This window comes from Phalacrocorax aristotelis, chromosome 9, assembly GCF_949628215.1.
Source record: "Phalacrocorax aristotelis chromosome 9, bGulAri2.1, whole genome shotgun sequence".
In the NCBI taxonomy this organism is placed as follows: Eukaryota; Metazoa; Chordata; class Aves; order Suliformes; family Phalacrocoracidae; genus Phalacrocorax; species Phalacrocorax aristotelis.
In genome coordinates, this window is record NC_134284.1 from 2,654,445 (window position 1) to 2,681,594 (window position 27,150).

The 27,150-nt window shown below is 38.8% G+C and overlaps 1 protein-coding gene across 1 annotated transcript; it reads left to right on the plus strand.

Annotated features, from left to right (window-relative positions):
- The first annotated feature begins 9,342 nt into the window (after positions 1 to 9,342).
- On the plus strand, positions 9,343 to 26,866 carry KATNBL1 (katanin regulatory subunit B1 like 1). Its single transcript, XM_075103210.1, has 10 exons — positions 9,343 to 9,470; positions 17,543 to 17,670; positions 19,251 to 19,291; positions 19,665 to 19,944; positions 21,348 to 21,466; positions 21,644 to 21,694; positions 21,776 to 21,865; positions 22,424 to 22,513; positions 22,914 to 23,007; positions 24,524 to 26,866. Exons 2-10 carry the CDS (start codon positions 17,557 to 17,559, stop codon positions 24,554 to 24,556), a joined length of 912 nt encoding a protein of 303 aa, XP_074959311.1. The 5' UTR covers positions 9,343 to 9,470; positions 17,543 to 17,556; the 3' UTR covers positions 24,557 to 26,866.
- The last annotated feature ends 284 nt before the right edge of the window (positions 26,867 to 27,150 follow it).

Genomic DNA, 27,150 nt, shown 5'->3' on the forward strand with positions numbered 1-27,150 from the left:
AGAATATGTAGCCTACAATGTGAAAATACTGAATCTGATTGCTTAAAGGCTTATATTCCTTACTTAAAGAAAAAACCTCAGCCTGCGAGTTACCTATACAATTTTTTTAAACCCAAATTGGAAAAAACTGTAGTCAAAAAAAGAAATATTGCAAAATACAGATATAGAAGAGTAAACGGCTACAGAAAGGATAAAAATGGAGCTAGATTTAAAAGGATAAAAATAGAACCTAATATCACCTTACCATTGGGAAAAGTGGTAAAACATTCATCAAGTCAGAGCCAACACTTGCAGAAACCAAGTAAAAGTTTAAAAACTAGACAAATCAAACCTGCCTTAAGAATTACCATTTTTTTTGTCTTGACAGGCTTCAAGAAATATATTAAGATGATGGTAAGTAACCAACAGGAAGAGCTATGAAGACAGGACTAGGATCTGTACAAGATTAAGCTGTAGAATATACACAGAGGATTTTGTATGTCAAGGTACTGTGGCTAACATTCAGTGAAGAGAGGAAAAGATCCCAGAACTTGTTCCTCACTTAACAAGTTACTCTTGATTAACAGCAAGAAGCAGGTCTAAAATGAAGAAACCAGGATGATGCTTTGTTGCTTTAATAATGGTAGGCTTCTGATGTTCATTGTGCATAATGCCTATTAGTAAAAAGGCTGGAGGGATTCAATACTGCTCACTGTGAACAAGTATGGCTGGTCCTTAAATGGATTTAATTCACTTAAAGATGCTCTTTACAGCTGTAATAATGTCAAGCAAGCAATGGGAAGCTCAAAGATATTGCAGTCACTATGAGTTCTCTTAAACAGTCAAGCAATGTAGTAGTCTAGGATATTTTCAGTAAATCCAAGGTATTTTTATCAGCAGTGACAAATGCTGAAGAGGAAAATAATGGGTCTGACAGCATTAAAATGGTGCCATTTTTTCATCTTCCTACCAATTACAATCTTATCCCTTAAATTATCATAATTTGTAACATTTTAACTTTAGTCTAACTGAAATCCTGTTCTCATTTATATTATGTCACATCATATTGTGCTGTTTGTCTAAGTAACATCCTGCAGAGATGAACTCAACTGCTTGGTTAATCTGTGCTGACAGAGAGGTTTGTTTGCTCGGTTCACATGCACAAAAGTCGTGTGTGTCCCAAAACATCTCAATTCTCCCAACACATTAGCTTGGTCTAAAAAACTGTATTATCTCTACCTACATATTTTGCCACAGCATCTCTATTTTAATTGCTGCTTCATAGTTTCTTTAATATTCTCATTGTATTTAAGAATACAAGAAATGTATTGCTGGGTACTGTGTCTTTCTCAATGCTCTTAATTAATTAGTAAGCTTTTTCATGAGACAGCTCTGCTCTCATTGACTTCACTGGGAGGAAATCTGAGCTCATACGTCTCCTCTGCAGACTGTTCAGTGCAGGTCTTTCTAATGTCTCTTCCCTGGAAATGCCTTTTCTCCCACATCCTATCTCTTATCACATTTGTTTCCCTTTCTGGTACCTACAGTTATGTCTTTTTTGGGATGGAAAAGTGAATTTAGGAGTCTGTTTGGTTATTCTAAATAGAAAAAGAAGGAAAGAGAAAAAAGGAACAGCTGGTTTACAAACCTTTAATTTTCAATAGCTTAGGCTCAGTTACTCAAGCACAGAAAAAATATCCTCCCAATAAATCATATTGAGAAAATAGTTCCAGGCATTCTGTTGTTTCCAGCTGGGCTTAGTGTGCCTTATAAGGAGAACCCATATTTTCTTAGGCAGAACCTCTCTCAAAGACATGTTGGAAAAGGTAAGGCCATAAATCTGTGTCAGGTCCAGATGTGCAAGACTCTGGTGCCTAAAAGTCATCCCAGCTTATTTTTATAAATGCTTCCATGGTTTGTTTAGGCAGTTTAAAGTAATGGGTGTACGTTAGAAGAAAATCACTCAATGTACATCTGGTAAATACGTGATGAATAAACTGTACATAAAAGGCATAGAGTTGAGGATCAGAAGCTGTGGCTCAAACATCTGTTAGAAAATTTTGCTCACAGGTCTTAAAAACAGTAACAAGTCTCCTGGTATTTAAGCTTATAGGATTCAAGCTGTCTATCTACATCTCTGTATAACCATGTCTCTGCACCCTCCACGACAGTTTCTGAACAGCTGAATACAGAATACAGATGCAGATTTCACGGCTTTTCTGTCCATTAGCGCCAAAGAAATATCTTTTTCACTACACAAGATATTCAGAAGAGTTTAGAATTTTTTGCTAACATAGATGCTTAACGTTGAAAATAGGATTTTTTTTTCAGTTAGGATCATGAAATTTAATAGAGCATTTTCAACTACATACAAAATTTATAGACACACACATATACTTCCTTTGTTCCTTCAGGCCAATTATTACATTCCAAGTATTTGTTTTCCTGTACTTTCACATGCTTTATTTGATACCCCTCTTCTTGAACATTCTCTGATATCTTTCCAATCTCTTTCTGTCTCTATATTCTTTTCTCCCTGCACATTTTAGACCTTGCTATCACCCAGTCCCTTAAGATATGAACCTTACATGAAAAATTATAGGTACCATAAAACAGTGTCCTCACCCCAGTGTTCAGAATTTCCTAAGGGAAATTAATACAATGTGTTTATGAAGTGTTTAGAAAAATATTTGGGCAACCCAACATAGTATCATGAAGTGCTGTCATTCTTAGATGCTTAAATTAAACTGGTTATGCACCCTACACAGTTTGTAAAAAAAATACTTGTTGAAGTGACATAAATAACTTGGGAATAGTTACTTGAAATCAAAATCTAGACTTTGGACTTCTGTTGTTCGTGATTACATCAAGGTCAGCTATAACTTCTGAGTAAAAGAAGCAATTGTTCCAATAGCTGAAAGCAGCCACTACAATTTTTACAATGTTCGTAGTAATACTGTGACACTGAGCCCTGCTATAAACGGGAGCTATGTGGCATGAAATTTTCCATTAGTATCCTAGGAAAGAAAACGCAGCAGTAAACATCATTAGTCAAGTGAGACCTACACGTCATAAGCAATAGGCAAGAGTCCAGGAAGGCCACAAGGTTAAAATGCTTTGTTTGAGTAATTATAGGATTTGAAGGATTAGACTGAACCAAAAGATGTAAGGACATGGAAGGATTAAAGGGAGAAATAAATAAATTCAGTTGAACAGAATGAAGGTATGGAAGCTAGCACAAAAATGTATTACATTCAGTAAAGTTTTTGAAATAAGAATTGTTAAATAAAATAGTTGCAATTGAAGGCAACATGATTTTGCTGTCTTTGTTTGCTATTCAGTAACTGAATCTGCAGAGACAAATATGTTTTTTAAAAGATCTGTATGTTTCTGAGATTAAAGACATAACAAAGCAAGCACATATCTGAGGTAAAATGTCTTAGCCAACTTCTTTGTACCCCAGAATGTAAAGTCGTTATGTACACTGTAGCTGCTATGAAAATGAAATCCCAGTATACAAACCATAGGTGAGATCAGACCCACCACAGCCTGTTAGTGAAATCTGAGGATTCTTGCCATCCACACAGAAAATGAGTTCCAATGCTTACCTTAGGCTGAGTGACAACATTTTACAAAGCTCACAAAGCTTGTTTATTTTAAAAGCCTACTGCCTTTGTAAGCTATTAATTTACTTAGTGAGAATTAACTCACTACATTTGTTCCAAAGAAAATATATAGGCTCTGTTTCTCAAATATTGTGGAAGACAAAAATCATTCAAGGGTTATGATGACTTCAAACAAAAACAGTCTTAGCAACCCAGAAAATCAGATCCTAAATTCTTCATACATTTTCTTAAATCTCTTTATTAAGGCCTAAGTGTTTAATTTATCTCAAATTTATCACCCTAAAAGCATAGTTTTGCTTCAGCAGAATTAAGTAAAGCCCTCAAGTGGTTAGTATTGGTTTACGATTTCCGTATTAAAATAAAAAGTTCTAGTTACAAATAATTTTCAGTATAGCCTTTTTTGAATATTATAGTAGGGTTTTTTTCTTTCTCTTTTAAGTGGCTATTTAAATTGGGTGTTTTTGTTCAGATAGCAAATTGCTTCAGAGGATTACGCAAAGTCAGACACTAGTCCAAATCACGGATTTTGTAATTACATCTGGCTTTATTTCTAAAACAGATGCAGTGTTCAGAAGTACTATATTACAAAGAACTCCAAAGTGGCATACTGATTTGTAACTTATTATTCATTAAGTCAGCCTGAGCTAACCTGTCTCAGATCGGCAATAAGGCAAAAAGTCCAGACATTTGAATAGAGCATCTCTTTCAGCTGAACTATGTCCTATACAAGTATTGCCATCATATGCCAACCAGAAATATTATTGATGGATATTTGCATTCTGAAGACTGGTAGGATTCTGGAGGATGTTGGTATCTGCTTTTCCACATCACAGAAAAATCAAGTCACTTTTCTCACAAGCTGCCATCTTTTTCAGCCAAGAATTATCAGTTGTTTGCTTTTTAAAAAACTAGCTTTCTAAAAATTGAATATTCCCAGTGAAACATCATCTCCTGACAGCCCACACCGACAAATTTTCCTGTGCTCCCTTCAGTGTGCTAAGGCCTGACCGTTAGGCTTCTAGTGGGATTTTTAGTCCTCAGGTTCATTTGGAGCTGTTTGTGGTGCAATCACTCTCACAGTGAGTTTGCTGGATTTTTTAGATTGTAAACCTGTTTACCAGTAGCAGGGGTGACTACTGATTTCTCTCATACAGGTCACTGACCAGACACCAGATGGTGGAAATATTCTGTTCCTATTAATCTGGCCCAGAGTTGGCAATTCAGAGGTGAAAAGCTTTATCCAATTACCAACTGCCTGAGCCATCCTGTCTCCAACCTGTAGGCTAAAGATTAAACAGTTAATAGTCTTGAAGTAACTACCACCCCCTCAAATACGCCATCTACTACACATCCCAGACATCAACTGTGTAGATCTAAAAGGCAGATCCATAAATGTCAGTACACTTTATTGAATTTAAATTCTACCAAAGGAGGAATAAAAAGAAGCCAGGCTAGTAAAATAACAACATCAGTTGGGATAGTACTACTTATGCGACAGCTGGAAGGAAAAGTTTATTGCAGGTTAAATATCAGGAAAAAATAGAAAATACAAGTAGGCTGTTTGTGAAAAATGCAATCTGGAACCAAGGGAGAGGGCATCATAACAAGGAAATGCAAATACAAACAAAAGGCAGACAATATTAAGATGAACTCCCTTTTGCAGGTTTCAGCATCAGTATAACACTACGCAGTCGTAACACCTTGATCAGTTCTGAACAGGCGAACTAGACTTTTTCAGTAAACCTACCCATCCTATCCTTACAATTTTCTTTGTCTCTGCACAAGTACTTTTCTTTGCTGCACATTCAAGCTTTTAATTTTTATACATTAGACTTCTACGTCATATCCAAAATCACTACTAAGATTTCTATTTTCCACCATAAAAGGACAGGGCAACTACTGTTACATTTGTGAAGATGACACCAAGCATATAATTTGGAGTTCAAGATAACTGCAAAGGAAACAATTCAAAGAATTCCTGAGCTTGCCTATATCCAGACTCAGTCACTGAAATTCTTTAAAAATGCAAATGTGATTAATACCAATGTAAAATTTGAAAATCTGAGAACACAAGAGGAAGGAGCTAGTAGGTTATTTTTTTAATATGTAGATGTATTTACATTCCTGTATGTTAGATCTGCATATATTTGGATCTATATTCTTTCACTCCTGCAGAAAAACATGACTCAGATTACATATCATGATTTTATAAAATCCTATTACACCATTATTACCTTATCTAGTTAGACTCTTTTACCCTTCTGGAAGTTTTGACTATTCAAACCTGTCAAGCAGTGCACAAAGAACTCATTTACAAGGGAATCATGAAAGTAACTGTAAAAAATCTGCCCTTGAGAGAGGGGAAAGGGTAAGCATAGCTCCTTGGTGCTGTCTTAGATGTCTTAGTGTTCATTCCTCACTTCATGTTTCATACAGCTTCACTTATGGCAGGTACAGAAAGTCATACAGTATATATAAGTGCTTGGTTGGTTTTATTTATGATAACCTGCTTGATTCATTTACAACTATGATGTTTCTGAGGACTGAAAGTACCCTGTCTTTTGTCCATAAAGCCATCCTATCACATCACACTATGTGTCATAGTAATAGTAGTAAAAAGCAGTTATCTAAGGTAGATTACATGAACTGGAGTCTCTCACAGGTAATTCTTTTCCTTGAAAACACATAATTAGGCCTTGCCAAAAATTTGAAAATATTAAAAATTCCTCAGGTATACATTTTTCTACATCAGAACTTCAGCTAAAGTTGTTTGAGGTTTGAATTTATTGCAAATAACTATTTAAAAAGCATGAAATTTTCTTTCTTCAGCTTCAGTAATAAGACTGATGTAGCTCTTCCGCCAAAATCCCCTTTTTATACCAGGGTAGGAAATTTGGCTCAAGAGGATTAAAACAAGCAATGTTAGAGAAGTACCGTTTTCTTAATGCAAACTTCAAACACATTAGAAGTATCCTACAAGCGTGGCATACTGGCACTCCTCTATTAGCACTGTGCAGAAGCAGCAACATTAGATCTTTCCTCTACCGGTCAAAATTACATAAGTTTAAAAAGCGTGAAAAGGAATGTGGAACTGGAAAACAAAGTTTCAAAAAAGAGTATGAATTTTCAGTACCTTGCAGTTAATACAAGAAACTCTGATTTTTTTCTTTAATTTGGAGAAGACAGCAGCAAAAAGTAAGTTAAAATAGGCTAAGGAAAGTATTTAGAAAAGGCATAAGGATGCTTAGCTAAGAGGCCTGTTCTTCCAGGCCCAGATAGCAATGTAAAACAGGTGAGAGCATGCACATCAAAAACAGAATCAAAGGAAGATACATAAAAGAAATGGGAATTCTTAATGGAAATGACTGCACCTGAGCCCTAGGATGGTTAACCCATTAATATTGGTGGCTAGATGGTCCATGGTCATTGCTAAGTAGCCAGGGTTCGGCCTGTGTGCTTCAGAAAACAGAACTGGGCCCGTGACAGAAATTACTTTACTATTACAAAATTTGACCCCCATGTGGACTTGCAGAACAGCTTTTTTTTCAGAAGAGGTATTTAATAACCAGGCCCAGTAACAAAAATATTATTGTGTTTGGCAACCTTGACTGAACAAACCAGTTACTCTACTCTTTAAAAGCTACACATAACATCACATCACATAAGCACTTCTGCCATTTCTGCCACTGTGTAGCATCAGCATCCAAATTAGCCACATTTAGCTGGCAATCTTCTAAAATCCATTTGGTATCAAACTGTGTGCTCCTGACAAACTTCACAAGAAAGGCCTGGTTTGGAAAGCCCAACCATTTTTAAGCGTTCATCATCTGGTAATTGTCACGTTCTCTAAAGCAACATATCATCTGTTCCCTTGGATAATTTTTTTGTCAGTACACACAGCTCAAATAAAATAATTTTTATAAACCCTTATTGACCATATGTACCTGGATATCCATAGCTGAAGCACTTGGGTGAGTAAAAGATCCATGTATGTATTACACGCTATGCACACAGGACAGCTTGAACTGAAACTGCAACATCTGCAAAAATGAAGGTAAAAGTGACATTAGGATGGTTAAGCAAACAGAAAGGCTATCCTGGAACAGAAGACTAAGACCGTTAAGCTAGCAAAATGAAATTGTTGAGAGGATAAAATTATTCTCTTATGGCAAACAGACATGACAGAAGATGACAGTTGTTTAAACTATAGGGTAATGTTGGCACTAGAAGAATAAATGGGAGATGCATAAATTTAGACTGGAAATTAGAACGGATTCCTATGTACAAGGGCATTTTGGGTCAAAAGGAGAATGATAATGGTGAAAGACTCTTAATGACTTTTAAGATCGTTATGGTTATGGAACTTTTGAGATGAAACATTGCCTGATCTAAGGATTTGATTAGATACTTGTAGCTCTTTTCTTATGCTATCAAATGCCTTCTTTGTATAGCAGTTTTGTGTCATAAACTGGTATCTTATACATCACCTGGTTTTAAAGTCCAATGCTACCATTGGATGAAAAGCAGGCCACAAAAAAGGGTAACGTAGCCTCTGATTAAATCCAGGTAGTCTTGGAATCGTTCAGGCACTGAGGAAATGCTTTAATAACCAAATTACAATTTAAATTGCTATGACCAGTTAACTTATTGAAGAAAGGATGTTATTTGTCAAAGCCTGCCCTCTCGTCCCCCAAAATTGAGACTAAGGTACACTAGGTAAAAAAATTACAGCCAAGGCAAAACTTACGTGCCTGTAACAGGGACAAATGAAGTCTCTATTTTACAAGTACGCTGTGAGGCTGCATGAGAAAATAACACACTTCAGGTCAGAATTTATGATGGGAAGGACAAGCAAAGCGACGGGCGATGTGGAATAAACCTCAACTTTCCTTCCATTTTTCTCACCATTTCCCTCCATTTTCTCTAAAACAAGCCATTTTTCTCACCGGCTTTAGGTACGTTCCAAGATGTTATACCAGATCAAAGGGAGAACCTTAGCAACACCCAAGCCTCAGGAGTACTAAAGCTATTCATACTCGGCTATAATCCAGAGCTAGCATGGATTTTGCAGCCAGTTTGAGCACCACAGACTCATAACCACGCTTCGTCATTAGTAGCCTGCAGACACGGTGGGGAGCGAGGGCTGTGAGGCTCCTGATACGATATAAATACTCAAAGCTAATTAGCCATCAGCAAGCTTTCTTGACGCTGAGCAGCACCGAGCTGGAACGCAACACCACGCTCAGCAGCACCAGCGGCAGCCGCAGCTCTGGGTGACGCCCGTTGAGCCACCCTAACAGGCGGCCATGGCCTGGCCTGGCCTTTGCGCCTTCCCCGCAGGCGCTCCTGCAGAGCGCCGGCCCGACACCTGCGAGGCGGGGCGCGGGGAGGGGGCCGGGCCCGGCCCGGCCGGGGAACCAGGAGCCTCCGCGCCGGGCGGGGAGAGGGCGAGGGGCGCTTCCCCACGCGGAGCTGGACGCCAGCGGCGCGGCGAGGCCGAGCGCCGGCGGCCCTTGCAGACGGCCGGAGCGCGCCGCCAGGCGGGAGAGATGAAGGAAACCGGGGGCGGTGGGACGGCTGCGGCAGCCTGGGCGCCCAGGCGAGGGCGGGCCCGCTCTGACAGGCTACCCCGCCAAGGAGGCAGCGGGAGGCGGGCGCCTGGCCCCTGCAGGTGCCGGCGGCTTGGCCGCCAGGGGGCGCCGCCTGCGCGCGCGGGGCGCGGGGCGGGGGGCGTGGCGTGGCGCGGCCCAGCATGCAGCGCGGCGCCGTTTGAATGGCGCAGGCTCCGGGCACTGGGCCCCGGCGGTAGGTCTCGGTGGCTCCTCCTCCCCGCGGCGTGGCCCGGCCCGGTACCATGAGCAGCGGGTGAGTGAGGGGGAGGGGGAGGGGGGGGGGAGGGCGAGGGCGAAGGCTTCTGGGCTGCGGCCGAGAAGCCGGCGCCGCGGGCGGGGTCCCGGGGGGCCCCTCTTGGCCCGGGGAGCGTCCCCGGCCGACGAGAAACCGGGGGCGGGGAGGGGTCTCTGGTGAGGCCTTCAGCCTCCCCGCCGGTATGGGGGGGGGAGCGGAGCGGGGTGGGGCGGGCGGCACCGTGCGGGGCGCGCTCTGCCTCGGCGGGGCCGGGTGCGGCTCCGGGGCGCCCCGCCCGCCGTGTGGGACGGGGCAGGGGCTGGAGGGGGGGGGGTCGCCTCCTTTCCCTCCACTGCGGCCGGCCCCGCCCGCGCCGCCCCTCCCCGGCAACGCGGAGGCCTCGGCTCAGCTCCCTTCAGCACCTGCCGCCTCCCCCGGGCCCGTCCTGGCACCTTTGTCTCCTTCGAAAATGGTGGCATCAGCCCCAGCTCAAAGCGAGCGTGTGCGGTGGTAGATAAACGTAAGGAGAGCTGGAAAGGGCTGAGTGCTACCGAAAGGGAGGGTAACAGGCAGGGGTGAGGCCTGCTGGTGGCTTGTGTTCCCTGGGTGTGACAGATTCCAGTGGGGAAAACGGGGGGGGAGGGGATGGCAATCTTCGGATGCTTGAAGATCAGATCCTGCGTTAATCACTTTGTTAAAACGCCTTCAGATTGTTTTTTTTCCACTGCTGCGCTGGAGTAGCTTGGCCCGTTGTTGAATGTAGATCCAAAATAAAGGGATTCTGCAGAGTGGGATCTGTTAGGGAGAGAGATTGGGAGGTAGTTCTAGAAACTTTTTGTTGCCGTTTTTGTAACGTGCTGTGCTTTGGGGCAAGGTTAACTCAGCATGCTTAAAAACAGCTTCTATCTCTTCTTGGAACATGAATTTTGCTTTTCCCACTCCCTTGTTGTTTTTTGTTCCTTCCATTCTTTGGATGTAATCAAGAAGGAAAAAAAAAAGGCTAGTCACCCATGTTTAGTAGAATTAAAACGTAACAGAAGGCAGGTTAGTGCCTCTTTGGCCTACCCTGCTTGGAAAGAACAAATTGTTCTAGCCAAAAGCTGTCACTTTAAATTCTTATTATCAGTGCATATAGTTTTGGTTAAAATGTCTGTAGTATTATTTCACTGAACTCAAATTATCATTGGTTTGAATTCCTAAACTTTATAACTCAGAACTTCATTGTAATATCTTAGGAATAATATTATTAACATATTTTATATGTATATGCTAAAAAGCATATATGTCAGTACACTGATACATATGTATTACAGTAGTGTGTATGCACACTCTTTCTCACACCCAGTTTTGAAACATCTCTTTTCAATATGTTTCCACTGGAACAACTTAAATAAGCTTTTTTTTTAACTTAACGTTTTGTGTGTTGGTCCCAGGGTAAGGAGCTTGAGTATGAATTAAAAAGGCTTTATAAATACTATAAACAGACTGCATTCAGTAATAGAAGTGTATTTATGAGTAACATAAAAGTTGTGTGATCCCAAGCTATGTGAAATGTAGTTACAGACTAAGTTCAGCCAAGTGAGGATGGGGGGGTACCCATCCCTCCACTGAGTTCAGAGATTGCGGCGTTTTCCAGTATGTCTTTCTCTGGGTTTGAATTTAAAGTTCTTGTTGCAGGTTTTTGAAGCTCTTTGGGTTGAGCAATGAATAGAAGAACATTTACTGTATTTAGTTTTATGAGTAGTTTCTTAAAGCTTGTTTAAAATATTAATGTGGGAGCTTCAGTGTATTGGAACTCTACTTCCTATATAACAACCCCCAGGTAATTTTAATAATAGAGCTTTTCCAACCTTATTATTCCTAGAATGTTCGTATGTGAAAATCAACATGTAAAAGCATCTTTTCATTAGTGAAGGACTACTTTAGAAAGGACCAAGAAACTGAAAGTAATATTACTTCATGGCAGCTTAACATATCTGTAAATGGTACCTCCAGATGCAGGAAACTGGGTACTTGTTTATTTGACTGTTTTCTAGAAAATATTTTTTTCTGGAATATGAATAAGATTCAGCTATTAGACACTCAGGTGAGCTCCACAAAGAGAGCTGTCTCACACCTGGATTCATCCTCAGTAAACCTAACCAAACTCTGTCTTGCAGCCATTTTCAGGGGTTCGTTATGACTGCTTGTGCCAGTGGGCCACATACAAATTCCACGTGTAAGAGTAATAGGAAAATGAGCTTAAACTGTAGGAATAAGCTAAATTACTTTAACTAGTTACTCAAGTAAATTTGTCTTTACAGGAATGACATTACATTAGCAGTAATTTCTGTCCGCGCATGCAACTTCAGACTGGAACAAATGGCCTGACAGATATAGCATGTTAAAAAACTGTGTCTTATTGGCGTAAAAGACATCATTTTTATAGTGTTACAAAAAAATTTTGCATTAACATACTCCTTAAAATCTTGAACTCTGCCTTTTTAAAAAAGAATTCAGTATTTAATGCCTGGTGAACTGTCAGGGTATAAACTACTAAAAAGAGTTTAAAAAAAAACTGTTTCATATTCAAAGGATATGGAAGCCATCTAAAGCAGAGAGACAGATGGATTCTGTAACGTTTGTCAGAGTTAAAATGAAAGAAAATTATGCCAAGCTTGCAGAATTGCTTCTGCATCATAAGATTATGTGAATTTATTTTTGTAGACAAATTACCCTTTGGGAAGTAAGTTTGGCATAACCATTCCTGGAAGTTTCTCACAAGCATTTTAAATCTGTTAATAATTAGTGAAATTAGTTGACCATTACTGGTTCCCTGATGTTATACCTGTTTTGAATGCTTTCAAAGCATGAACTCCCCTCCTTGAGGACTAAAAACTAATTCTTTCATCTGAGTCTAATATTGTCATCCTTGAACTTGCACTTGTTTTAGTGCAATATGGAGTGGGGGAGAATCACAAGAGCATCTGTGATGGCTAGCGTACGTAGAATGCTACAGGAGAAAATAGCTGTTAAGAATTTGGGCAAAGAATAGGACAGGAAGAATGTTTTAAAGGATATTTGCTGATGACTTAAGAAATCTAGCTATTTTGCATTTCCTTTGCTGTCATGCAAAGTACTCCAGTCTGTGTTCTGTAAGAAATTAATGTTATGTTAATACATGTGCAGGTTATATAACCTGTGAAGAAAAGTTTGTCCCTCTCTGGGGGCCGTGCCCAGCTCATAGGATGATGGGAGGGAGTGGCAGAGTGTGCTAATACTTGCCTTTGATAGATACGCACTTGACAGCCTTTTAGTGCTGGCTTTCTTTGCTTCATTCTGGTATGACTTGAAGAGTTTATTGCATCCGGGAGAGATCAGAGTTAGAAAATCGCAAAAGAGCCGTGAAGAAAACTTTGCACAGGTACTGTCTATTAACTGTGCTGACTATAAGCTGACTTATCAGGATATACAGCTGCTGTTACTCTAGTCCTTCTGTTTCCTGAAAATTGAGGAGAGCAAAAGGGGAGGAAGGAGGCTTGGCATCTGCTACAAGAAGTCACTCATGGGACGGGGGAAATTGGCAGAACCTGCCAATTGGCAGAATTGGTGAGCCTGTCATCTTAATGAAATTGTTCATCGCTGTTCAGATTTGCAGCCCACGTTGTTACAGTTGTAAAACAGTCTAGGCTTGTATGATGAAGGGCTAAGGCAGAGCTGAAGGGGCTTGCATTCTATCCTTAGTTTATCTTTTAGAATTTCTTAAAGCAAAAGAGTTGCATTGGCCTTAATGAAATGGTATAGCAGATTGTTCTGAACAAATACAACTATTGTACTTATCATAAGGGAATAGTAAAAAATGTAAGAAGTTAAGGTATATGTTGTTTGATCTAATATAAATTAAATATTGATGCCAGTTTAAAAATCTTCCACAGATTTACTAGTGTCTAATTAGCTATCCTTAGATGATCTCTAACAGCAGATAGGAACTGAAAGTTGTCAAGAGCCCTTGATAAAAGTACCTTTTATCCTCTAGCATTTGTTTTTTCAACAGCTGTCCAGCTAGCATTTTATCATGTGTTACTAAGCCTTTGGAAGCAGGTTTCTTGAGGTGTGGACTAAGTTTATTGTAGCAGCATTAGGTTTGGAATTACCAGACTCTTCTGCTTATGTTCAGCTCTGTGTCTGTGCTACCTGGATTGTATTTCTGTGTTTAATGACTTTGAGTGTATTTCTTTTTTTATTAATTTGCACAGTGTACCCTGGAATGCATGTCAACATCTGGGTCAACAACAAGCTGTGGCAAATTCGGCATGATTATAATTTGCACAAAGAGCTACCCCTTTTTATTAGTTTTTGAGCCTGCCTTCAGCTAGTGTCTTTTGCCTCTCCAAGACAGTGAATAATCTCTGTGCAACTTCTCCAAGCCATTGATTCTGTAGGCCTTTGTCTTATTTCCCCTCTCTGCTATAAATAGCCTGATGTATTCAGTTGTTGATTGTATGGAAGGCATTCCATACTTTTTCTTAACTTGCTTTTGTCTGGGCTCTTTTCTTCTTTACTTGGAAGTTGTCTTGAGTTTTTTTGTTTGTGTTTGATTTGGGGTTTGGTGGGGGTTTTTGGGGTGTTTTTTCTTTCAAGGGAAGAGGTCTAAACCTGTGGTCAGTATTTGAAATACAGGCGCAAATTACCCTTCTACACCCTCACAACAGTGTTCAGTTTATTTTTCTAACTATTTATGGGGCACTGAGCAATCCAAATGATCTAAACTGTACTGTCATATATCCAGATCTTGTTATGGCAATTATTAGCACTGAGCCTGTGAGTCTATATGGGAACCCAAAATTTCCTCATGGCTGCAGACACGTAGTCTTTGTTTTGCCTTAATCTATAATAATTGCTTCTGCTTCTTGTACCTCACAGTTCTGCTCTAATTCTTCAGTGCCCTCATCTTCAGTGTCTGGTATAACTTGTTTCATCAATAGTCTTCATCATTTCACTACTATCTCCTTTGTGAGCTAATTTATGAATATATCAAACAGTATAAACCAATGCAGATTTTCTGCGGGATTCCTGTGCTGACCTCCTTCAGTATGGGAACTGCTTACACAGTTTATCACTGTTTCTTAGCTATTTCTCCATACAGAAAAATTCCCTCTTACCACTCAGTTGCTTAGTTTCCTCTAGAGATTTAGGTGAGGGGACTTCTCTGAAGCTTTTTGGTGTCTCGCGTACTCTGTCATTTAGCTGTCCTTTATCCATGTTATACTCCTTCATGCTCTCAAAGAATTCCATTAATTTTGCAGGGCAGGACTTGCCTTCACAACAGCCAGGTTGAATCTTTCCCAATATATTATTCGTCTGTGTCCACTAATTTTATTCTTGATTACATTGTTTACTAATTTGCAACAGAGATGTCAGTCTGGATCTTCCTTGAGGCCATCTTTAAATACTGACTGTATTTTCCACATGTGGTTTTTCTAGGCGCTTTGTCAGCTCTAAGGGAGAGATTCTGAACCTTGGTTAACAACACAAGCTATTTCATTATTGCTTATATGTTCACTGCTGCTTGTGTATCATCAGACTCTCACAAAACAGCTTAAATTATGGAAACCTCTCTAAACTGTAAGACAGTGAACACAGACATAAGGATTTGACTTCAATTTTAATTAACTTCAGCAAATGCTCCTTTATATCTTTGCCTTTGTTAGCCCGTTGGGTTTCTGTTCCCAGCCTTTAAAGAAAGAATTGATAGTTTGTTGTCTTTTCCTGTTTCAATTGGGAGGCTAGGGGTCATTATGTTCCTATATCAAATTTGTCAAAGTGTGTAATTGTCTTAATTTTTCTCTTGGACATGTTCAACTTTTTGTAGGAACTTCTTTCCCTCCAGAATAATCTCTCTGGTTCAGGTATCTCCAGCTCAGGTATTCTGAGATGTTATCTTAGGCTCATTAGAGCCCAGTATTAAACACTGATATGCTAATTGAGTTTCCTTGGTAAGGCATTTCTTTCTATCCTTCTGATATTTTACACTTCTGTTAAGTAAAAAGCATTCTAGTTTAACAGTGCTGTCTTATATTGGAGATCAGATCCTTGCTAACTGCTTAGCATGGAAGAAGGAGGGTATTTTGAGATTATTATTAAGCAAGCAAGGAGGGGTCACTCTTCTGTATGAAGAGTTGTAAGCTGTCAGTGTGGCATGGGAGTAGCTGCAAAAATGATTCTTCAGGAACAGAAATGATGGACTTTTCTTAGCATCTGCCAGGATGATTCTATGGGGTTTAGCTCTGGTGCTTGCAGGTTGGCCTCCCTGTTCTTCTGGAGTTCATTGCTTTCCCTTCAGCAACATTCTCAAACAGGGGATACAAAAAAAAAATGCTTCAGGTTTTTCCAAGTCCTCCTAGCTTTCTGTCTTCATCATTAGCCTGAATAGAAGGCTGGATTTGTTTGGGTTTTAGGGGCGTTTGGGCTGGGCTTTTCTTCAAAAGTTCAGTTGTTTGTCTTCGTGCTCTAAGTTCAAATTTTAATCTACAGCCTATTTTGAGCCCAAATGGTGGTTTCAGACACTCTGATAAGCAGGGAAGTTGTTTGTTGTTCTTGTGGTTTCTTCTAAATGTCAAGGGAAAATTCTTTTTTACTATTTATTTATAAGCCTGGTGGCTGGAAGCCTTGGAAGTGTGGAGACCTCACTGGGAGACAGCTATTCTATCACCATTCCATAGTATGCAGGGAAAGAATCAAGTTAATGAACCAGTATTCAGTCAGCCTTGTAACTGAAAAGGTATACGGACCACCAACTGTTAGAGGTCTTGCCCTAAATACTGTTGTCATTTGCAGTGCTTGCTGAAGGTGTTGGTCTGAGGGCTCGATGTTCCCAGCTTACAGGGTAAGGGTTTCTGTCAGTAAACCTTCCTTTTTTTGAGAGATCTCAAATAAGATTCTTCAGTACTGATCCTGTTCTAAAGAAAACTGAAGCATTTTAAGATTTTTTTTTTTGCTTCCACCATATCCTACAATGCGGAATTTAAATGCATTATGTGGAGAATATACCTTCTACTTTGTTTTGAGCTGCCACCTGTTTATTTGGTCTTTAGCTACTGCATTTAAAGATCTGTGGTTAATAAGCTGTTTCCTATCTGGCTGCTTCAGTGCTCAGTGTCTTAGTGTTTTAAATGCTGAAGTTCTTAACGTGGGATAAATCTGCTACGTAGAGGACAAGGGATAGGACTGTTGCTACTGAAGGTGCAGGGGGTAGATTGGGGCACTCTGCGTGGGATGAGAGTTTTGCCATTTAGGGGAAAAACAACAAGATTAGAGCAAGTGGTTGTTTTTTAAAAGTAAGGTAGTATGTCATCTTAAAATGTTTTAAGAGTAGTGCTCCATGATAATGTAGTTTGTGAGTCCAGTCTCAAGCAATAGATTTCCAGAATCACTTGTACATACGGTTTTGCATTTTGTATAACTCAATCTTGGTTTTGATTCTTGTAGAAATATTTGCGTACTTCAAGACAAAGTACTTTATACACTTTCTTACTGGTTACCTGTGGAATAAGTATTTTTATTTAAGATATATGAAAAAGTTACATGGTGAGAAAAATGGATGGGGGGAGACCTTTCACTTCTGTTTTTCTACGTTTGCTATTTTGAAGTTTGCCTTCTTCCTGAGAAACAGGTATTATTTAGCTGCCTTTCCTCACTTGGAAACAGGTGTGGGACCAATTTATTTTTTTTTCTCAGTGGCAGATGAAATTCATACTGTGGGATGTGGAGGAAAGAGTCTCAAGTTGTCTTATTCTTGTCTGTATGGCACCTCTTGGTGCAGAGGTACTAAGCTGGTTTGAAAAGAGCTCTACCTCTGTTTCTTTCTGGGGGCTTGGTTTTATGCCCTCTTTTTTAGAAAACTAAATGGGAATTTTTATGTACTCATCAGCATGTTACTAATGATAAGGTGTCCAGCTAACATTTGCTAAAGGATGATGTCTTGAATTATTTATCTGATGGAACATCTTGTGAATAGTTGAACTGTTTTAACTGTTTTTGCTAGCTGCATTTGAAGAAAGTTGACGGAATGTTTTAGAAAACACAACTAAATACCTTTCACTTGAAAACAGGGATTTGAGAGATTATGGCATCTGAAGCCCACAATGTTAGAGAACAGGGAGTATTGCATATTGAAGGTCTTCCCATTGATCTCCCCAGGAAAAGAATCCCTTCTTCCACTAAAAAGATCATGAAGGAGGTAAGTTGTTGGGTTTTTTATGTCATCTGATTAATCTGAAGTAAGCATTCAAACAGATTCATAGGTCTAGTTTTAGACTGCTCAGAAGCACAGCACTATTGGGTGTTTCATGTTCAGATGTACAATATGAGCTTTAGCTTGAACAGCAATTATATTATGAAAACCATGCGTTATAATAGGCATATGCAGTGACTACGCAGATACATGAATCGTATCATCCACGTGAGCAGTAGGTACCGATATGGTTTTACTCGTGCCTACTCTTCTGCAGCTTAGCCAAGAACTGTTTCAGTAGAGGAACTCTATCATCAAAAAGTTCTCTTTTGCCAAGAGGAACTACATGGCACAAGTGAGAAGTAGGGTAGGTGAAATACTTGCTTTGAAATGGACTTGTCGTCATGTTATCGTACAGCTTGATCTACCACACTATCTAGTAATGTGTGGATTTTTGTTAATCAAAACATTTTCCCATAACCTCTTACCTGTGTTACTGGCTGAAGAGTAAGGCAGTGGAGTACAGAGGAAGTACTAGGGAGGTAAACTTACAGTAAGATCACCTCAAGCAGTGGTGAAGATGCCAATATTCTCTACCTCTGTGTTAAAACCCACATGATTTTATGACTCGGTGTTACCAAAAAAGAACATATTGTTTTGCTGATGTGCACAACGTAAATGTTAACAGTAGTGTAATTTTTCCAGTTGAACTGCCTGTAGTATATGAGCATAGCACCTGGTTTATGAAAACATATTTTTCTAACTTGAGCTTCTTAGTGCTTTTTTGAGTTTTAATTAGTTTACTAACAAAGTAGACCAGAACGTCACAAGTCATCTTTATTACATGAAGCTTTAAAACGTTGAAGATTACTGTACACAAAGAATTCTTTAGGAATTCGTGTTCAAATTGTGTTCCTTCATTTTCAAAGCCTTTGCTAATTGGCGTGACACAACCTTGAATGAATTGATTCCTCTGGGATATCGCTGTCTATGCAGCTTAATTGGTGTCAGGGTGCTAATCTGTTTCACATGAATTAATTCAGGACTCAGGATGATGTAGACAACATCAAGCTGGTGTTGCCTACAGCAGTCTTGGGGTGGGGGTTTGTAGTTTTTGTGCTTTGGTGGGGAGATGTTCTGCTGTCATCATTCCCAACACTATCATCTGATGTATTGTGGGCCTTTAAATATATGTGTGAGACAAGTAACACAATTTTGCCATCAGATTCCAGTAGGCTTTTCATATTAGTCACAGTTTTTTAGTTCGCTAGTAACTAAAGAATCCGCCTCTGATGTCACAATCCATCTCTTGGCAAAGATACCCCAAACCTACAGCTGACCATGGTTCTCCAAGGACAGTTGTGGCAGAGCTATTCCATCTATAGGTCACTTCAAAGTACTTGAAGATGAGAGGAAGGTTAATGTAGCTGTGATTTACTTGCAGAATAGGAAAAGTGGGTGGAAGGGAGGGAATCTGTGGTAAATTTAGGCCATGGTAAAGCAGAACTTGTTTTTGACAAACTCTGGGAGTGTTTGAGCCTTTTCAATAATAAAGCTCTTTTTATTCTCTATTCCCTTTCTCCCAGGGTAAGAAATCTCCAAAACAGCTGGCTTCATACACAAACAGGTAGGAGGGCTGAGCTGTATAGAGTGTGAGTTTCAAGTGAGAGGGAAGCAGGGAGGAATAAGCAGTTTAAATCAATTACAATGCCCAAACAGACAGAAATGGAAGAAGGGTTTTAATTTTATTGACAATACTTGGTTCTTGTGCCCACTTCCATAATAATTAGTCTCTGCATTAATAAGAGCTACCACCAGTATTTTTCTCCTGCTTTATTTCTGATAACCCAAATGTCAATAAGGTATATCTTGAGAATAAAATGTTTTAAGTAACCTGCAAGTTGACTGCTGAATTCATAATGATATATTTTAAGTTAATTATATAAAGTATTGCTTAGGTTTAAAGCAACCTTCACTAAAATACTGCTTTATTATTGCAGAATTACAGTTGGAAAAACGGTGACCAGTTCCCTCTCTCTTTTCAAAGTAGTATATTGTAAAAGAAAAGTTCGTTGTTATACTCCAAAGCCTTGTTACGGAAAGAAACAGTTCCCTAAATCTAGGGGCTGTGACATGGCAAATAAAGAAAATGAACTAGCTTGTGCAGGGAATCTGCCAGCAAAACTACACGACAGTCGTACACACTTGCTGAATTCTAGTGACTCTGCCTCATCTCAAACAGAAAGCCCCTCATCCAAATATAGTGGATTTTTTTCAGAGGTAAGTAGAGTTTAAGGAAGCTTTCGTTTAGAAGTATTCCTGGTAGTGTTTTTGTGTGGTTAGCTGTGAAAGTTTCCAAAGAGATTAACTTTCTTAACACATAGATTGCCTTAGGTCTTGTGATTTACAGTCTTTATCTGTTAGTTTACAGTGATACAGTTGCCAACAGTAGTAGTCCTGACAGGGTTCCCCATGTCTGTGTCAGGACAGAAACTCGGATCTGCCTGGCTAGTCTGGGTTAAAATTGTCCCGGCACCAAAGGAAAACATTGTTTTGACCTGGTTACGTTTCATGATCTGGCCTGACGTGTGCCACATGTTTATGGAAGTGTGAAAGTGTTAGTGTATGGGTGGGAATAAGCTGATGAGGTGGGATAGTGCTATTGAAAATGGTCCTATCAGCTTAGTGTGTAGGAGACTAACTTAAGTATTTGTATAAGACTGTATTTCTTGTTAAGGTTGCTTGATGAAGCCCAGTGAATGCTTGCAGGGCTTCTGAAACTGGCTAAAAGGTCACATATTTAAATGAAACAGGTGTTGTAACAGTGAAGGCCATTTAAGTCCCTGAATGTTGAAGTTTCCATTTCTGACACCATATATGTCTTTTACCCATTGAGGCTTGCAGGTATTTAAAGTGAGGCATGGCAGGGAAGATAAGATTGAAGGCTATCACCATTCTGTCTTTTCATGGTACTCTTAAGTGTGGGCTGCCATGAAGAGAGCCGTGAGAGTCCAGTGGGCTGGAGGTACAAGTCTGTGGCACTCTTGCACTCCATTGAATTTGATGGTTTCCAGGAAGGAGCAGCAGAATAACTAGGACAAAAAGGTTGCAGAAAGAAGGGTAAAGAAATGAAGACTGGGGAGGATTCATCCTGTGAGAAACTAAAAACTAGATCACTGGCTACAGATGACTCTAACTGGTTTGACAGCTGTGGGTGGCTCTGCCATGTTCATTCCAATCCAAGATTTTAACAAAATATTTAAACTTCGTTTTGAGAACAAGCTCTTTCAGAAATCAGCCTTTCCTGTCAAAGTTCAGAATAACCCGTTTTGAGTCTGAATTGTTAAAGTTCTCAAAATTATTAAGCATCTAAGTAAAAAGTTCTCAAAGTTGGGGGGAATTATAGGTTGCTGCTCATGAATGCTCTATTGGATAACTCTCTTCTGGTGTCTACAGACCTTGTTCTTATAGCTTTTGGGTTAAGTAGTCTTAATATATTTGTGCCCCCTTCTAAGGGAAATTTGTGTTTAAGGCCATTGTTAGCTACACTTCTAAAATAAACTTAGCATACAGGTAGGAAAGTATATTTTTCATATACTAAATTACTGTATTAGAGCAGCTTATTGTGGTGGTGCTGAGTTACTTAACTTGTGGTAAACTTTTGTGTTTTCAAAAACATACAGGTTTCTCAGGACCATGAAACTATGGCTCAAGTTCTTTTCAGCAGGAATCTGAGGCTGAATGTAGCTTTAACCTTTTGGAGAAGGAGAAGTATAAGTGAACTGGTAGCCTACTTAGTGAGGTAAACTGAGTGTGTTTTATGTTCCTAAAGTGGTAGCAATCCCATATATGCTGCAGTATTTTTAGGGGTTCCTTAAACGTTGTAACTTTATATTTACTCTTTAAATCATAGTGGAAGCATACACTTCAACCTATGCTCTACTAGTAACATTTCTGATTTTATTCTTAATATTGCTAGGATACAGGATCTCGGAGTGGTAGTAGACTGCCTTCCTGTGCTTACAAACAGGTACAGACAAAAAGCGGGGGATAAGAATCTGCTATAACCGTGCTGAAGTTCAAGCACTTCTGAAACATCTTGTTTTTTAAGTTTACAGGAAGAAAAACCATATATTTCAATTGGCTGCTGTGTAGATCTTTTGCCTCTAGTGAAATCACTGCTTAAAAGCAAATATGAAGAGTAAGTATCAGTTTTGGATGTTTTCAAAACAGTATTGCTTCCTGGCTATACATTGCCCTAGAAATTAATGGTGTTTAGTCCTCTGACTTTTGTTCCCTCTGCCCCTTCTCCCAAGCCTGCCTTTTTCAGAACACCCACCTGAAGCAGTGCTTTCCTGTGAACCTTTCTCCTTTAATAAACTAGTGGTGCAAAAACTCTTTTCTGCAAGGTTAAGGACCAGGGAGGACTAGCTTTGCCCTTATGCAGATTTAGTTATCCTGAACAGTAAAACAGAATAGCACCAAGGTTTTAGTATGCTTTATAACATGAATTCAAGGCAAAGTTTTCAGGCAAAATAGCTGAAGACTTTCTACTTCTTCAACAGGACCTTCAGTTTACCACCTTGCAATTGAAAACATAGGCAACTGTGTAAACTTGCCAATTTGTCTAGTTTTTTTCTTGCAGAATAGAAAATGTATTGCTTTCTAAATTACTTACCAATTTGTCTTGACACTTCAGCTGACCTGTAGATACTGGAGGGAAGGAAAAAGGCATAATGTGTAAAATATATTGTTACAGATATGTCATAGTTGGTTTAAACTGGCTTCAGGCTGTCATTAAAAGATGGTGGTCAGAACTATCTGCACATACAGAAAAGGCAGAGGATGGGTGAGTACAGTATTGAGAAATATTTAAATTTGTTTCTGTAGTTCATTCTATCTCAGTCTGATTTATCTTTGATCAGTAGGAGCACATCTTATCTAAAAGAGAAGAAAATATAATTTGAAAGTACCTAAAAGAAGTTGTGTTCTTAGACACAGCTGTCGTTTGGAAACTTACTTAAAACCATGACATTCCTTAGTTTTGGGGTGTTTTTACTGGAGCTTTAACACATGTAGAACAGTCATATCAGGGGTTACACAAATGCTGTAAAAGCTGGATCAAAACTTCTCTGATATTTTGGCAATATCTGTTATATATAGACTAAGTCTATATGCAGTGTTAATAATGTGTTTCGGTCAAAGTCTGAAATGTAGTATATGTGTTTAAAGTGTTCATTCTTTTTCAGAAATATTCATATTTTAAAACAACAATTAAGCGGATTATGGGAACAGGAGAATCATCTTACTCTGGTTCCAGGATATACTGGTAATATAGCTAAGGTAATCCAGTTCAGTTGTGTTTATTACTAAACATAGCTGTATCACTTCCAGTATTCCTCTTATTTGGTGTTGTTACAGTAAACTATTGACAAACACCCTTACTTTATTTTCCTCTAATGCTCAAGTATATTGCACTGGAGCGTATTTCCTACGCTAATAGTAGTGTGGTTTAGAAAGCTACTAGTGAAACTTTTCTTTTTTCCATTACAGAGAAAGTATCTCCTTAAAAATGAAATAGCTAATAGTAATAAGCATTAAAATTAATGTTAAAAAAGGCCCAGATGAGTAGGTAGACTGTGAAAGGACAGAGGCTTTCTCTGAAATCTGTTATACCCGTTGTTGTAAGCACCATGGAGAATCTTAAATCAGCAATGTTGTCAGCATTTGCACATCAGATGACTAGGGCAAGTGACAACATGGTAAATTCTGAAGCTTATTCCTGACCTAAAATGATGAGTTTGTGGAGTGCAGAAGAGTGTCTCCATCTGAAGTGAATCCCTGTTTGCCTTTCTTACCATGTTGTGTTGTCAGTAATATAATGAGGGTGTCTGGTAAAAGCATGATTTTGTCGCTCATGATACTCATCTCTCTAAACATGACTTTCTGAGGTTGGCACCAAGAGTTACACTGAGTAAGAAGCGTCTCCACATGGCAGGACCCGGTGAAGGTATACAGTGAGAAAGGACTTAAAGCAGACGCTTGGTTATGTGCTTGGTTTGAGTGAACTTGAAAGGAACTTGGAGATTGCATGCTTTACTTGTATCTGAAGGAGGTTTGTGGAATCTGTAATTCTATGGCTACAGAATTTGTCACTTTGATGTATCAAACAAGTTATTTCTTGTTCTTCTGGGACTGCTGTGCACCTCTGACTTCAATTTTGATGTTTCTACAAGGATAATTACAAACTTCTTGCAGAGTTTCAGCAGAGATGCAGAAGAACATAGTTCTAACTCCCAGCTGGTAGAGCAATGGGAGCTTGTACTAAGCTGCCTAGTTCTTCTGGTAGATCAACATAGCAGTTATAGCCAGTGTCAGTTTGTTTCTCTTGGATTCAGGTTCCCTCTCTGTTCACTTGCCTACTTCTTAAGATGGATTGTGACCAAGACCACTTGTTCAAGTCAGGAGCAAAAGGAGTAGTACAAGAATGTTGGAGGGATGGGGTGAAGGAATATCGTTCTAAACATTTTTCAAATACACAGTCTCATGATGATGACTTTCTTTCCTGTACACGCAGGGAGCAGAGGAAAAACAGGCTAAATTGATGGCTTTGGAAACCAATCAACTGTTCTTGCAGGCTTTTTAGTACATAAAGAAATGCCATTGAAAGCATTAATTAAAAGTAATCTTGAAGTTGAAGATTACTTTTTCTGAAATTTGGCCTAAACATAATTATTTTTGTATTTTGGTTCTGATTTGGTTACCCTGCCTCAGACACACAGCCAATGTGTCTGTGTCTGTATACTTACAGCTACAAGTACTGTGACAAAAACTTTCTCCATTTTTTTTTTTCTTCTAGGATGTAAATGCTTATTTATTACAGCTACACTGACATGATTGGGAAACTATGTGTGCTTACGTGGTGAAACAATCCCCTGAAGTATCCCTGAGATGTACTATTTCTGAAAGCCTTTTGAGAAATACTGGCAGAAGAGAACTGAACTGTCAAGCTGTTCAATGAAACCACTAACAAAATCCTAACAATCTACTTCACATTGAAGTGGAAAAATGTCTAGTAGGAGCAACTTTTACTTCAGTGAGGTGAAAGTGCACTATGAAAACTGTATGCCTTTGCTGCATTTGGGATTCACTCAGTTACTAGGTATTAATTTAAATGCTACTGTATTTACTGCAACATCTCATAAAAGAAGATGAATTACACTGTCACGAAGACAAGACAGAGAACCAGTTATAAGGAACCAACAAAAGCAATCAGCATTAAGAGCTTTTAAATGTTTCTTTCACAAGAGAACTCCAAAATGCACAACTATCCTCCAATTACACAAAACCTTCGGAATATTCAATTACTTCTACATTTTAATCAAATAACTAAAGACGGTTTTGTTTGCACTATTGAGAAACTATACAGCAAAGATGCCTTAATTACTAGTGTTTCAAAAAGCCAATGTGCTAAGATGCAAATAGCTATCGTGTTCAGATTGTGATGAAAAACTACAAAAATCAGGGTTTCACATCGTGTAGTTAATGAAACATTGCACATATACAAAAAATCATGTATGAAAAATACTATAAATACCTGAGGTTAAGCTTGGATAAACAGTTGTTGCAAATGTCAGCAGAATGGTGAATTTATGTCTAACAAATGTTTTTATATTGTATGTGGATTTCTAACACAGTAATCTGTTCTGTATCATTTAAACTACATGCAAATAAGTAAATATATTAAATGTATCTACTGTTTTCTTTTCAAGTTCATAAAAATTTCTAGAATAATCTCTTCCACAGTACTTTTTATCATAGATATTTATGTCTGTTTGAAATGTTTACAGCCAGATGAGGCCATGTTATTCAAATCATGCCCTTTTTATACTACCTCCTTTAAGAAATTGACAAAGAGCTTTTGTGAAATTCATCAAGTTCTAGCCTGATCAATGGTGGCAAACTCATACCAACAACAGCATTCAAAATACAGCTATAAACTCTTTTACTGTCCTGTTGCTATCCTGTACTACTTTAATTTAAAAGCTATAGCGTAATAGCTCTGAGGGAGTTTTGCTTTTAGGCTTGTGATTGCCTTTTTTTATTTTGTGATTAGGAAGCATGCTTTTCCAATTAAAACTTACGAAGTGCCAGCTGTTCACTTAAAACATAAACGTACATGCACAGCATGTATCACCAAATAGTCTACTTCCTTAAAAAAATTACGTACTTCTAAAGGTTGTTTTTGTACCTAGTATTAAGTATATGCACTTTTATTGACATGCAGGAGAAAAGTCTTTTGATAGCCTCAAGTGGTTTTTGCTTTACCGCTGAAATAAATTAATTTTAAACTCTGGTAGTGGTCAACAGCTTTAGGCCTCCTGTTGCTTCATTTTGTATTTAACTTACATACCATTATTGCTGACTTCTGAAGACCAGCTAGAAATCTGTCATCAGAACGTGGTGCTTTTGGTTATTTGAATATGCTTTAAACCACCAAAGGTTTTGCATTTCCCAGGGCAGTCAGCTACAGGGAAGAGTTTTGGGACATCCCAAAACAGAGAACTCTGTGGTATAATCTTGATATGCATATAGCCAAATTCTTTTTGCCAGAATTGTTACGTACCATTAAAGATACTTCACACCCAAAAGAGTTTGAGATAGAACTTGCTAGTTTTCAAATGTTCTTGCTGTCATTAAAAAATTTAAAGGAACTACAGTATGATGAGGTTCTTCTATTGCTTTTCTGTTCTGTTGAGCACTTAAATGTAAAAGTAACATAAAGATTAGCTTCATAATTTGGGTAGCAGTTGCTGAAACTCTTGGATTATTCCTAAAGGAGAATACTGTAAAGGTGATAAACTCAGATTTTATTTTCTCCTAGTTTTTTTAATAGACAAAATGAAGTAACTCGTGGCCATTTATTTCTGATAACACAAGAAGTAATAATTGTAATTGATTAAAGTGAAATACTCAAGTCAAAAATCCAGCTTGACTGTAGATGTAAATAGATGGGCTTATAATGAATTCTGCATGTGGCCATGGATCTACCAAATTGTAACTGTGGATGGTGCTTTTGTTCTAGTGTCAAGGGAAGATTTTCTTGAGGATCATTATTGAGAAATATCTAATAAAATATGCATTATTTTTAACTGCCAAAGGTTGTATTTTGACAGCATCAATAATACAGTATTAAACATGTCATTGGTATCTGTGCCTTATTTTAAATGAATTTTTTTACTGTTTTCAGGCAGCTACTAGACTGTAAGTACAAGATTCTGGTCTCTCCGTTATGAAATGATTTTTCTGTCATGATGTTAAAGAACTCATTTAAATTATTCAGGCTCAGCTTGTATGCTCTTCCGTTCTCAAATGGCTAGGAATCAGTTTTGCTGTAATAGAATGTATACATATGATATCTGCTTAAAGGTGACGTGAGTAAAATGTCTTAATAGCTGTGTAACTCCGTGGTATCCATGTAGTTGT

What these genes read in the sequence shown, in the direction of transcription:
- KATNBL1 (XM_075103210.1), top strand. Translation starts at nt 17,557, where the DNA reads ATGGCATCTGAAGCCCACAATGTTAGAGAACAGGGAGTATTGCATATT. An exon ending in CTGGTAGCCTACTTAGTGAG is followed by an intron (nt 21,467 to 21,643) that starts GTAAACTGAGTG and finishes TAATATTGCTAG; the next exon opens with GATACAGGATCTCGGAGTGG. An exon ending in ACAGAAAAGGCAGAGGATGG is followed by an intron (nt 22,514 to 22,913) that starts GTGAGTACAGTA and finishes ATTCTTTTTCAG; the next exon opens with AAATATTCATATTTTAAAAC.